General features: G+C 53.1%; 4 protein-coding genes across 4 annotated transcripts; 1 reads left to right on the plus strand and 3 right to left on the minus strand.

Annotated features, from left to right (window-relative positions):
* Positions 1-320: 320 nt before the first annotated feature.
* Positions 321-3,010, plus strand: PG994_001838 (uncharacterized protein; the record flags this gene model as incomplete). Its single annotated transcript, XM_066853247.1, has 4 exons — positions 321-334; positions 416-1,194; positions 1,262-2,726; positions 2,794-3,010. 4 exons carry the CDS (start codon positions 321-323, stop codon positions 3,008-3,010), a joined length of 2,475 nt encoding a protein of 824 aa, XP_066721388.1.
* Positions 3,011-3,596: 586 nt separating this feature from the next.
* PG994_001839 (uncharacterized protein) lies at positions 3,597-5,426 on the minus strand (the record flags this gene model as incomplete). The annotated part of the gene is made up of 1 exon (XM_066853248.1): positions 3,597-5,426. The coding sequence occupies one exon, from the start codon at positions 5,424-5,426 to the stop codon at positions 3,597-3,599; it is 1,830 nt and encodes a 609-aa protein (XP_066721389.1).
* Positions 5,427-7,928: 2,502 nt separating this feature from the next.
* On the minus strand, positions 7,929-8,834 carry PG994_001840 (uncharacterized protein; the record flags this gene model as incomplete). The annotated part of the gene is made up of 1 exon (XM_066853249.1): positions 7,929-8,834. One exon carries the CDS (start codon positions 8,832-8,834, stop codon positions 7,929-7,931), a length of 906 nt encoding a protein of 301 aa, XP_066721390.1.
* A 1,762-nt stretch (positions 8,835-10,596) lies between these two features.
* Positions 10,597-11,726, minus strand: PG994_001841 (uncharacterized protein; the record flags this gene model as incomplete). The annotated part of the gene is made up of 3 exons (XM_066853250.1): positions 10,597-11,019; positions 11,080-11,199; positions 11,253-11,726. 3 exons carry the CDS (start codon positions 11,724-11,726, stop codon positions 10,597-10,599), a joined length of 1,017 nt encoding a protein of 338 aa, XP_066721391.1.
* Between the last annotated feature and the right edge of the window lie 1,606 nt (positions 11,727-13,332).

Here is a 13,332-nt window from a genome sequence, read left to right on the forward strand (position 1 = left end):
AAAGTGACAAGGATGCTTGTTCTGAGAGCTTGAGTTGCTTGTACCGATACTTTTCGGCTCTAGTCCGTAGTTCCCCCACCAACCTCGAGGCAAAAGTCAATAATCGGTAACAATAAGTTTCCGCATTCGGCTCTCTGGTCAATTGATGACCTCAATCGAGCGGTTTGAACTGAAGCCTAACGCTAGGCCAGGTTCAGATGAGTTTGCTCAGATACAACCTACATAACTAAATGAAACAGCAGCATCCAACATAATACCTGAGCCGACTTGTTTGATTCGAAGGCCGATGCATCGAGCAGAGAACCAGCTGGCTGGTTAAGATGGGTATCAAGGGGTAAGTCACTTGCAGCTGCACCTGGATGACATAACGAATACAGTCTTGGCCAGGCCTTCTCTAACACGCCATTTTGCTTAGCATCTACAAGGAAATAGGCACCGGCGAGCGCATTTCGCTCACAAAGCTGGCCGTCGACCAGCTGGAACAAACAGGGCGACCACTGCGACTAGCTATTGATATCTCCATCTGGCAATTCCAGGTCCAAGCCGCTCGAGGCGGTTCCAACCCGGCCGTCCGCACATTATTCTACCGCCTCCTGCGTCTTCTCAGTCTTTCCATCCACCCCATTTTCGTCTTCGACGGGCCCAACAAGCCCGCCTTCAAGCGCAACAAGCGATCCGGTCGAGGCGATGGCGTCGCTACCGCCATGGCCAAGCGCCTGATCCGCCTCTTCGGCTACCAAATCCACGATGCGCCCGGAGAGGCCGAGGCTGAATGTGCGTTATTGCAGCAACGTGGGATCGTGGACGCCGTGCTGAGCGAGGATGTCGACACCATCATGTTCGGCTGCACCAAGACCTGGCGGAATTGGAGCGCCGAGGGCACCAAAGGAAGCAAAACCCCGACCCACGTGTCCGTATATGATACCCATCTGCTTCGACAGGGCGAATCGGGCCTGGACCGCGAGGGCATGGTCCTGGTGGCTCTGATGAGCGGCGGTGACTACATACCGGAGGGTATACCGGGAGCCGGGGTCAAGTTGGCTTGCGAGGCTGCCCGGGCTGGGTTTGGGAAATCGCTCTGTCTCTTGAAGAAATCCAACACAGCCAAACTCACTGAATGGAGGGATAACCTCGTCCACCAGCTGCGCACAAACGAGAGCAAATTCTTCCGCACGGAAACACAAGGCCCTCATGGTCCCCGAGGATTTTCCTAACCTGGAAGTCCTCAGGTACTATACGCATCCCGTCGTGTCCCCATCAGCCAAGCTTGACCAACTAAAATCTCGGAAATGGGGGAGCCCGCTTGATGTTGTGGGGTTACGACAGTTCGTGGATGAGACGTTCGACTGGACCTACAGGGCCGGGGCTATCAAGTTCATTCGCGTTCTCGCACCCGGGCTGCTCACACGGAAGATCATGGATCTGAGCCAGAAACACGAAGATCAGTCACTCGATGTGGAAAGCCTAGAAGCCGCAGAAACGAGTCTAGTCAAGTCGATCACAAAGAGTCGGGTTCACCTCAGCACAGATGCTACCCCAGAGCTCAGGCTAAACTTCATCCCGACCGATATCGTGGGCTACAATTTCGAGGAAGAACCCGAGGAGGAAATCAACTTTGCTCGGGATGGACTGGCTTTGAACAGCGATGACGACTTCGAAGCAGTGGCTGATGAGGAAGACAGCCCAGATGGCGTAGCAAAACCTGGAGGCCGGAAACCATACAGCCCGAATGAGATGGACGCTCTTTGGACGCCAACGACGGTCGTCAAACTCGGTATCCCGGTTATGGCTGAAGATTGGGAGGCGGCCCAGCGAGCCAAGGAGACTCGAAAGAAGACCAAAGCGGCGCCAAAGTCCAAGTCCAAAGTGGCTGTTATGCAAAATAATACACTAGATAAATATGTCAGGGTTACCAAGAATAGTGCAGTTGCGCAGGGGACAGCCGTGGATAATCCAAAGGAGAAGCCAGGGTCTACTACCAGGGGCCGCAGTCCTCTCGAAAGCCTTTCTTCACTTGGTACACAGAGGAGACATTCGTCGCCACCGCCTCCCACTCAGAAACCGGCCAAACCCCTGAATCCGCGGCCACAAGCCACCACTAAGCAGCAGTCTAGGACCAAGAAGAAGACCCAGGCTCAGCCTCCTCTACCGGATCCCTGCGTAAACCCCTGGATGATTGCCAGCTTACAGCACAGTCCTAGGGCCAACAGAAACAACAAGACCACAGACTATGACGCTGCACCCGCCGAGGTCATATGCATTTCCTCTAGCCCCCTTGCGCCGCCTTCATCGCCTGTTCGCCGTCCCCTGAGGCAGCAGGCCAGGGCCTCCAAGGAAGGCCCGGTGAATCCCACCACAAGCCCGCACAAGAGGCGGCCCGTTTCTCCATTGAGTCCCTCGCCGCCAAGGCCTGGATCCCTCGAGAGGCCCCTTAGTTCAAATCCAAGGCCGCGCCAGGACCGGCGAAAGCTGGCCAGGACAGAGTCGATGCCGGCTAGCCCTTCCGTAGCCCCTCTCAGTACCCGGGGCTCCGGAGCCCGGCGAGGCGGGCTAGAGAGGATACAAAGTGACGTGTTGGCGGACCAGACAGCGCAGTCTATAGAGTCGGATGATGATGACATCCCGCCGATTAGTAGCTTCTGCGGCAGCGCGCGTCCCAATCCAATTGCGCCAAGCTCAATTACCCCTTCGCACCTCCAGGACCCAGCAGCGCTCTCGCGCCACAGGTACGAAAGACCTCGCTGTACCTACATTATCGTCCAAAACTGCTGCTGCTGCTGTCACTATAACGAGGCCATCACGCAAGAGCGACGTCAGAAAAGCAAATCGGCTAGCTAAACAACAAATCAAGTTGAACGACGCTCTATTTGGCATGCGTACGACCAAGACGGTGTACAAGCCGCGCAAGAGCATCCCGGGCTATTTCCGCGAGGAAGAGGTGCCAGAAGAGGAAGCTGAACCGGACCAGGAACTGAGTTTGATTGACCTGACCAACGAACCAGACGACTAATAAGACTGGATAGAGAGGATGACGGTGTTCTGTATAATATTTGGCATGTGCATATTTGGTCTGGCGTTAGCGGTATTTGGTCTTGGGACATACGTGGTCACGAATACAAAATGATACCCCTAATTTTGAATCTTATAATGTTCCATTGTACGATGTACGCTGCGGGACAAGTTTCGAATGGAGTGAGTGAGTGTCACCCAGTGAAGACCGAGAGAAACGAGCTCGTCACTTCCATGACTTTCGTCGCACACGTATGTTAAGGGCAATTGCATAATGTCATTTGATTTCGAGTAGTAGTAGCAGATTTCTGTACTTATATGATGGGTATCCTGCGACAAGAAAGAAAGGAGAAACAGCTTATCAAAACGCCGACCATTATATCCCACATCACTTTCCCTCTCTTCCCATCTCATCAGGGCATTCGGGCGTATGGAATGACGGAGAAAATCAAGCACAACAGCAAACGCGAAAATCCTCCATCTCCCGTTCCGCGGCACATCATGAGAGTCGTCATACTATATCAAAATGCGATCATTTCCTCCCTTCGTCCACTCCACATGAGCGATCCCATTCTTCTCGACCCATTTTATTCCTCAGCGGCCCAAGGCAGATCCCGCTCCACAACACGTATGCAAGTCAAGTAGCTCACGGGGGACGTTGCCACCATCCCGCCCGCTCCCGCCCCTCCTGGACTGTTGCCGTCTTTCCCACCGCTTCCCGTGTTGCTCAGCTCGAGCTCGAGCCCCGTCCCCATGAGGGGGCGCACGAGCTCGCGCGCCGCCGACTTGAGCTCGTCGACGCGCTTCTCGAACCGGCGCAGGTTGTCGCGGCTGTACAGGTCCGGCGTGAGCTTGAGGAAGCGCTTGCAGTCGTCGTGGGTCAGGTACGAGGAGCCGCTCGCCGAGCCCAGGGCGCGGTACGTGCGGCCCAGCGAGGCGAGCGTTGGCGGCGGGGGCGGGGCGTGCGATGGGACGATGGCGCCCGGTGCCGCGGCGCGACTGGAGCCATGGTTACTGCTGCCGCCGCCGCCGTGGTGGTGGTGGTGGCCGCGGCGGCCGTCAGAGGACGACGTAGGTGGCGGGGGCGGGGCAGGAGATGTGTTGTCAGCAAGCCACTGCCGGAAAAAGCTCACGGCGAGCCAGTCGAGGTACGAGGTGGAGGGCGTGACACGCTCGCCGCGGGAGTTGGTCAAATTGAGGCGGAACAGCCTGCCCTCGATGCGTGCGATGGTCTCCTCGAGCTCATCGACTTTGTCCTCGATGATATCGAGGACGACTTCGGGGAATGCGCTGCGGATGCTCCGCTCGCCTGCGGGCCATTGACCCACGACGTGGATCAGGGCCTCCTGGAAGATGATCTTGCTCCGACTTAGATAGCCCAATCGCAGATAGGAGACTGGGTATTTCGCAACCTGTTTCCATAGCCGCGACTGAAACTGGAGTAAGTGATGGTCGACGCGCGAACCGCAGACGGCCAAGGCGTCGTATTGGTCGGCAAGCGTGAGTAGCGATTTGCACTGCACGTAGGCGTCTGCAATGTTGACGCCGTCCATTACTGGGGGGTAATTATAGAAAATCCTGAAAAGATTGTCGTAGTCGCGTAGAAGATCAGCGTCTGCTTGCGATAGTGGGGGCCCTTCGTCAGCCGGTGGAGGGCAATTTTGAGGGTGCCGGTGGTGATTGCTGCCGAGTGAGAGGTTTGCCACGGATCGGAAGAAAGAGGATGTTGAATGCGTCGATGCAGACTGTGTATGTCTGTGTCGGCTTGATGATGTATTGGCAATGGCATCTCGCGCTCCTATACTTGCTCCACCGCCACCACTACCACCACCAAATATTGAATTGCTGGGGGGTGGTGGTAATGCGCGATTGCTGCTACTGTCCGCCTCTTTCTGCACGAGCATAGGGATGTCGTCGGGGCCCGCCCCTGGATCTAGCTCGTACCTCCATCGCTTCCTCGAACCACCAGGCGAGCCTGCGCGCGGTCTTGCGACTTCGGCCGAACTCCTGCCGCTACCCGTACCGCTCCCAAAGCTGACGCTGACGCCGCTGTCTTCCCCGATCCTTGAGAGCTCCCTGGTCGGCGGCGCTTCGGGCAGACCCGGCAGCAAGCTGGCCTTGCTCCATTCCTGGCTGGTGCTCGCCTCGAAGAAGCCAGAGCAGCGCGTCAAGGTATGGCGGTGCAGGAGATATCGGTTCTCCCTGCCGCCCGCCCGAATGACGATCTCGACGTCGCCCGAGTGGCTGAAGACCGGGAACTCATTCTGTGGTATGTAGGAGGTCCCCCCGGTGTGGGATCGGTTGTATCGCTTGCTCCGGGATGAGACGTGAGGCCGCGAGGAGGTGCGCGCTGAGACGACGGATTGGGCGCCGCGGATGAGGGAATGGGACGGGTTCGAGTCAGGTTGTGACACCATGAATACAACTATTTCCGGGGTCGGTAGCTCTCGGGCTCTGTGCTATATACAAACAATTGGTGGTGGTGGTTGGTGCTGGTCCTTCTCCAACGATTTCCAAAAACTGATGACTTTATGCGCGAAGCATAAAGTTCAGTAGCAGATGTCCGGCGATCGAATCTCGCAGGATCGTATGAGGAGGGTCAAACTTCACGTGGTGGCTGAAGCTCATTGACGATGATATGATGGCAAAGGGTTCCCGTCCCGGAGAATTTCCCAGGGTTTTCGCGGAAGAGGGCGCGTAGGTAGGTATTTAACGTGCGGAAGAATCCCCGAGAAGATGGAACAGCTGCACGATTCGCACGAACTGCTGTTGCGTCCAAAAGAAGATATAGCAAGATACAAGCAGCAGACCGCCCTAGGCGGGACTCCGAATAAGTTCGCTTTCTAGCTTGGACTGGCGGGATATGTATCGGCACACGCCCAAGCTCGTGATTCGCGATTGCAGACAGCAGGCTTGATTGACTTTCTTGAGGCTGTGCGACCGTTCGCCACAAGGATGGGAGGCCGGCTCGCTTAAACAGGGATGGTTGCAAGGTATTGGGTATGAAGGAAGTCCAGGGCGAACGAAGCTTGGTATGTCGTCAATTCATTCAGTAGCGACGAACCTTTGAGAAACAGATGAAAACGATCGTGGAGTGGTATGTTTATCGAAAATATAACAACTCGTCCGAAATGCAGGCTCGAGGTGAGTGAATGCGGACAGGCTGCATGCACCTAGTCTAGCTATCTTCCCCCTCCGACTTTGCGAATAGGTCCAAGTCGCGCAGCAACTCCGCGTTCCAGCTTTGTTTACCGGTGCTCCAATGGAACGAAGGCTACACACGAGCTTAAGAGTGCAACAGACAACAATACCATGCGCAGTGAGTGCGTGCTGCAGTTAGTTCAGCCGCCTATTTCTCGTTGCACGATTCCCAGCCAACCCCCAGCCAAAGCACTTTTGCCGGATGCAGCCCAAAAAGAACTTGAGACCAAGGCAGACACACTTGAAGTGGGCAGGTTGGCAGGCAGCCTGCGAGCCCCGGCTTCGGCTGGCCTGTCGATAAGCACGATAACAGCGATCGTCCCCTCAGTTCAGCTGCCTTGGTTTTGAGCGAAGCGGAGGTTCAAACGTCGTCGGCCAGTTGTTTCTTGCCCTCAACTCGGCTCGAAACCCTGGATCCTTGGTAATGGGGACTTCAGGGGAGGCCGTCTGCCCATCCTGACTGTGTCCCTTTTCCCCCCAAAAATTCTTTACAGGGTGGTGACACAAGAATCGCACACGTGACTAGTGGCCTCCTCACATTGGAAGAAGAAATGGACTGACATGATACCAAACCGATACCATATAGGCAGCCTACAGCATTCCGCTTCTGAATTGGGAGTGACTGTGTCAGATAATGTATAATGATGTGGCTCTTATTCTATAACAAATAATCCTACTACCCTATGTAATGTTCTTTAGAATTGACCTGTTATCATATGCAAGGAATCGCAGCGCAAAGGACAACACCTGCCGCTTCGTTCGCGACAACACAAAATGAAGCACATTATGGTATCTCCTACCATTGTCAACATAATAGAAATGGCTAGGAGGTAGTCAAACATGCATGGATCATCTTTGAAAGAGACTGCTGCAAGTAGTATTCTTCGGTATCTGACGGAATCATCGTTTTAATGGTATGGCATTTTGCACCCTACCAACTTCAGGATAGAATGCCTCTCTAGAAATGTCCCTTTGCACCTATCAGACCCAACCACAATGAACCAAACAAAATGGCTTTCGCTCTCTAATACCGAGACAATGCCATGTGATGAAAGAAGTATTGGTCGCCTGAAGTACCTACTCTGTAGGGCGTAGGATAGAAAGCTATGGGCGATGCTGAAGTGGGAGGAGAGTTTTACGGCGTAGACCAGGAAGAAAACGCAGATTTTCACTATTTCCATCCAACTGAAGATCTGGTATGTACCAATTTAAAAGCATCTATTAGATTACTTGTGGAAGTTGTACTTGGCCCATCAATCTTACAGCCACGATGTGTCCTCCCTAATCCAGGTGACTCCTTTTCATGTCACTCCCGAATTATGATAGCACCCATAGATAGGTTGGCATTGATTCCGACCATAGATGTGATCGGTATTGCCTAAAGGCCCACATTAGGAAACAGTCAAATAAAGAGCAACCACATCATTTCTTAATAAGACCTTTGTAAATTGTTGCAACTGGACAGCAACATGTTGCTCATAAATATTCATACAACTAGCAATACAGACCGTTTAGCCTTGAAAACATCAGATACTACCCCATCCCGGGATTTTGGGAACGCAAGCAGCGACGCCGCCCGTCGCTAAGATGACTTGAAAATCGGAAATTCGTAGCAAGTCGAGAACTCCTGCCCTACCAGCCACACCCAAGCAAAGCCCACCAGTACACCATATCAGAAATTGCATATTGAATCACCACACACACTGGATCGACCTTGTTTAGCTCATATCCATGTCGACGTCGAGCACAGGAGCCGCGTCTGTCGTGGGTTGTGGGGTGCCAGCAGCCACCATCGGTGCAGCGCCTTCAAAGACCGGAGGAGAAGCCTTGAGATTGACAAATGCCTGGTTGAGATCCCTGCTCACAAGCTGGCCTTGTCGCAGGTCCTCGCCAAAGAGGAAGTAGCCTTCCGAGGCCTCGACGAGATAAGATTGCAGGCCCTTGCTCTCAAGTTGTATGTTGACATTGGTGACAGGGAAGTGGTTCTCAATGTATCGTGCCCAGCCACGGGACGCGGCTTGGATATGTTCGCTGTCGCTGACACGACTCCATCCAATTCCAAGGTGAAGAGTGAGGTTGTCCACGACGGTTTCGCGCGTCGGATTCGAGCGATTTGAAGGTGCATTAGTGGCAGGAACTGGAATGTTGTTCATGTCCAGTCGTTGCGACTTGTTGCTTCTCAATGATGGACGCGCTTGTTGGTTGATTGAGCGGGCTTCTTCGTTCCGGCGCACAGCATCCTTGGCCGCTTTCTCTTCAAGCCACGTACCGGACTGGCTACCGGCATTTGCGACGTAGGTGGAGGGTGACTTGATGAGGACCATACCTTCGCCATAAACCCATGTATCTTCGGGTTCTTTTACAGGCTCGATGGTCTCGCGTTTGGCTTCCTCAACATCAAGATTGATAGATGCTTCTTCTCTTGAGCGCTTACGGCCTGCAGTCTGGGCAAGTGATGGACGAGCAGGAGGCTGGGCCCATACAGAAGAGGCAGCTTTATAGGGCACAGAGTGGCCAAGGGGCGAGGGCTGGTGAGGGAACATGGGCATGCCAAAATGGGATTGGTGGGCACCGCTGGGGGGCATGGTGAGGACAGGAGACTGGGTGCGTGAGAAGGAACCCATGGTGACCTGTGATAACTAGATGTCAGATGGAAAAGACAACAAGTGTGGTTAGATATTTCCTGAGGCCGTGGCGACCTTGATCTGTCAGGACAAGAGCTGTGTTTGAACACGTCTAGGTAGGCAGGCAGGCAGGTAGGCAGGCAGGGTAGATGTCAGTCAAGTATGGTGCTAGGTAGTATTATACCAAAGATGGGTAGTGTCAATGGGAACCTCAGATAGGTCGACAAATGTTGAGACGGGTATGAGAGTGATATAAGAAGGTAATAGGCTGAGGGTCTAAGACGACGTTGGTGATGGGGGCGTAATAGAGGTGAAGATGGGAAGGGAGGTGATGAGCTGGATGGGGAGAGAAGAGATGGATAGATGGGAAGAATTCGAAGAAAGAAGGAGGAAGTCTTAAAACAAGTGCGGTTGCTATGGGAAGGCGTAGAGTGAAGTGGGAAAGAGGACTGGAGAGTGTGGGCATACAGAATGGTTTGGGTGTGTGAGAAAGAGCGAGAGAGACAAGAGAAGTGCGATCCAGCGCAGTGTGTGTTCGGTTCGGCTGATCACGTACAGAGAGCGAGAGAGCTTGAGGTGAGGTGAGAGGTAGGGGTCCCAGGTAGGGAAGGTACCTCCTACCTAGGGTCTAGTGGTCGGCCGGAGGTACCGTCTCGCGCGTTGACACTGCAAATGGATACATCGTTGATCTTACCAGCCTCATTGTAGACTGGTCTCGTCTGGGGATGGGCTGAGATCCCGAGAAGGGCCCATATTAAAGTCGTCATGTACATCATCACCATGCTGGACAGAAAAAGTACTTTGGCTCCGTCTGGCCGTGGTGATTGGCCGGGTGACAAGCTGCGTCGCCGGGGTGGGGTCCTCAACTTCCGACTTGACCGTCTTTGGTAAAGAGGCGACGAGAAAAGGCGATTGCCTGCAGCTCGAATTGAGATGCTGGTCACTGCGGCGGTGCCGATGAATGATTGGCTTGGCCGGATGGCGTTTGGCTGCCCAGACAAACTACTGCGCCTTTCCCTCTTGGGCCTTAGTGCAGGCGCACAATTATGACCCTGCAGGAGGATTTTAGTGGCTGTTGGCCCGGATCAGAGTCGGATCTTGTGTGGGAGTCCTGTCTTGACTCAAGTGTCAGGAGGAGCGACAAGCGCGTCCTCCTCCGGTGCTGTTCTCCTCAATGGCTTGTTCCGTCCATGTAGCCGTCCCCGACAGACTCAAGCACGGAGTACTTCATGTTGCACTTAATATCACATTGAAGGTTTGTTACTGCATGCTTCCCGTAACTTTTCATTCGGCCTCATCGTTACGTACTTTACGGTCAATCAGTCAATGCAACCATACTCCGTAATCATTTCGGTGCATTCATTTCACCGATTACAGGACCTTGAAGCGGCCCACCTTGATGCCGACATGGTTATTGCTTCCACCCAGCGCATTTTTTTTCTGTTCCATGTAGAAAATCGCGGTAGACCGGACGCGAAGACAGTCGCGTCCTTCGCGGACACCCAAGACTAATGCTAGCTGGGCAAACTGCTCGCACGACTTCATACTTTTATATTTCCTGCAACTTCCACCGTTGTTCGTGATCACGGGGTAGATCGGCTCTTAGCACAATGAAAGGCACCTAACTTTACTCAATTGTCCTATTGCTGTGGTAATTCTATAAGTTGTTGTTTCACGACGCCCCGAAATCCAGGTCTGTCGACCAATTATTCGATCGTCTGAGCATGCATTTCCCTTCCCCCGTCTGGTCTCGTTGGAAGTATTACTCCTCGTTGCTGAACCGGGCAGATTCATCCGAGTTCTCTGCTCCTCCGAATAGCCCACGGAACCCAGGTGCTTCCATGCCGGACGGGCTACGGGCCCTGCCGTAGTGTCTGCGGGGATGGTGAGCGCTTCTTGACGCAACACGAGGAACAGGAGCTGTGTGTGGCCCATGCAATCGACTTTGATGTCGAGCTTCAGGCAAATTTCGTGGAGTCTGAGGTTGCAATGAAGCTGGGAGCGAGTCGTTGTAGACTCTGACCCCAGGATCCGTGCCCATCGTCTCTTGAGAAATACCCAGCCCACCGTCATCACGGCGCGTTTCCGATGCTGAATGACTGACCGAGGTTCGAGTAAGGGAGTGTTCAGCTGACTCTACAGAATGGTTTGCAGAATACAAGAAGGAATTTGAGCCACCCTCTGCCTGCTTTACCAATCAGTCACTCAAGCGAGGTATTCTGTTTATATTGGGAGTCGAGCTTACCGGAACGGATGCGATCGTTTCAGTCTGAGCTCCTTCAACTGAAGAGAGATTGAATCTCATCATGGGAGGATCTCGGGCGAGCTCCTCCGGATGATTTGGCGGTGCTTGATTGAACGTTCGCTGAACCATCGTTGTCAGTCTGACAGCTATAAGATGAAGAGTAGTAGGCATACGAATGGGAGTGACAGTTCATCAGACACTCTTCTCACGCCTACAGAAAACGGCGGAGGCAGTCTTATTGCACTTGAATTAGGCCCTTGCCAAAGGGACGAAGCATACGGCGACGTGCTCTGCGAGCTTCTAGATGCCTCATGCGATGTCGGCGCCTCCACTTTCGAAGGGAAAGGTGTAAGCTTAGGTGGCCTTCGTGGTGGTAAACTGAATAGCTTGGGGGTGTCAGGCTGGCAGTATCGCTTTGGCGTCTCCGTGCTACCTCGCTCGTCCGTGACTGCGGGTTTTTGTGTTTGGGGAGTAGCCATAAGCGATTCCTTGATTTCTGAATCACTATGTTCATGCAGGCTTTGAGATCGTCTAGTTGGAGCATCTTGCCGGGTAAGATATCTCTTGAAGCGACGGCGGTGCTCAAAATCCTTGACCTCAGTCATGGTGACTGAGATTGCAGTTGGTGGAAGTCGCAACATGGCCATTGTTACCTAGTAGCAGCGCACATCTGGACGAGGTTCTCAGCAAGATTCCGGCTATTGGATTAGCATCCGGCGTCGTCGCGCGATGCCTGGCTACATGTACAAGTTGGATTAGATATATTCTGCAGCTACAATTGCACGCATCCTGGACTGCAAAGCGCGAGCGGTTGCCGTCATCAGAAGGCGCGGATGTGCGGGCTGGTGACTGCCTGATGCTTCATCATGCTGTTCCTTCTAGGCTCAAGTCAGAGAATCACCGCTATTGACTTAGAACTGGCCAAGATAGAGCGACCCAAAAATGGCGGTGCAGAGAGCACTTGCCGATATCTCAAATTGCAAATTAAGCAATACGTCCCTAAGCACGCGTAACTTGCCGCTACATACTTATGCTCATACTGCTCTTCGCTGAAAGCTTTGAAGCTCTATTTCGACACGAATTTTACACTGGCTTGGGAATATTTACGAGCCAAGATGAATTCTGATGTCTATCAATCAATAATTGACGCAAATATAGGTGCGATATAGCATCTATTGCATGCTAACGCTTAATTGCACGTCACTTCTGACAAGACATATACCGATATACCATTTGGGTCAATGTCGGCTCGTCGGCTTTTGGCCCAGTGGCATATTCAACTACATACTTCACGTAAGTACTCGCCTTGGCTCCCATTCACGAAACTCAACGTACACGGCTTCGAAGACCCGTGCCGAGTAGGACACTTGTCAAAGTTGGGTTCGTTCCTGCATCTTATACCAAAACATGTAGATTAATTGCATAGGTAAAGTACTGTCTGTCGTATGGCTCAATACAGGTGGTTTCGAGGCCTTCAGCCAAACCTTCTCCGCTCTATCGCATCTACGGCACTCAAGCCCTGCGTGGCCTCAAGGACGACTACTACTACTTACAGGCCATGGTGGTTGAGAAGAGACAAGTTGCTGTACGCATTGTATACTCCGTTTTCTGCCCGGGGCATATAAAAGATAATAAGATGGATACTGCCGTTGCATCGTCTACTGCCAACCTGTCAGCTGCGGGCACAGGTTCAAGCACGAGAAGTTACCTAAGATGATAGGCATTAATGTATGTATGTAGCCTTGAGGCTTGAGCCCTTGACCGACGGGAGCTAGCAGAGGACCGGGCACCAATCAAATGACCCCACCCGTCCCTCTCCAGTTCCAGCTGGCTCCGTAGCTGCAGCGTTCAACAGAGGCGAGCACTGTATTACCTAAAGAAAGGAGAGGCACATATCGCTGGTCAGGTCTATGTCAATCGAATTGTCCGAACCAGCGCTGAGGTCTTGTTCGAATGCATCGACTTCACCATCCGCCAACATTCGCCAATTTTAGCAAGGAACCGTTGACCTCGTATTTGGCTTATTGAGCTGCTGCAGTGTGGGCTATACCACCTTACATGCGGTCTAAACCGAAAAAAGACGGTCAATCTTGCATTTGCCCGGCGAACCTCAACCTCGAGCTGTCCTTGCCTGGGGCCTGGTGCTCCTGGTACTCCTGGCACTACTGGACTCCAGTCCGAGCCATCCAGTGACAGATAATAGCACAGTGGGCAGCAGGGAAGATTGATATCGCACGTTATCGTATGCGTGCT

This window comes from Apiospora phragmitis, assembly GCF_038363925.1.
Source record: "Apiospora phragmitis strain CBS 135458 chromosome Unknown utg000002l:1.0-5516284.0:1.0-5523493.0, whole genome shotgun sequence".
In the NCBI taxonomy this organism is placed as follows: Eukaryota; Fungi; Ascomycota; class Sordariomycetes; order Amphisphaeriales; family Apiosporaceae; genus Apiospora; species Apiospora phragmitis.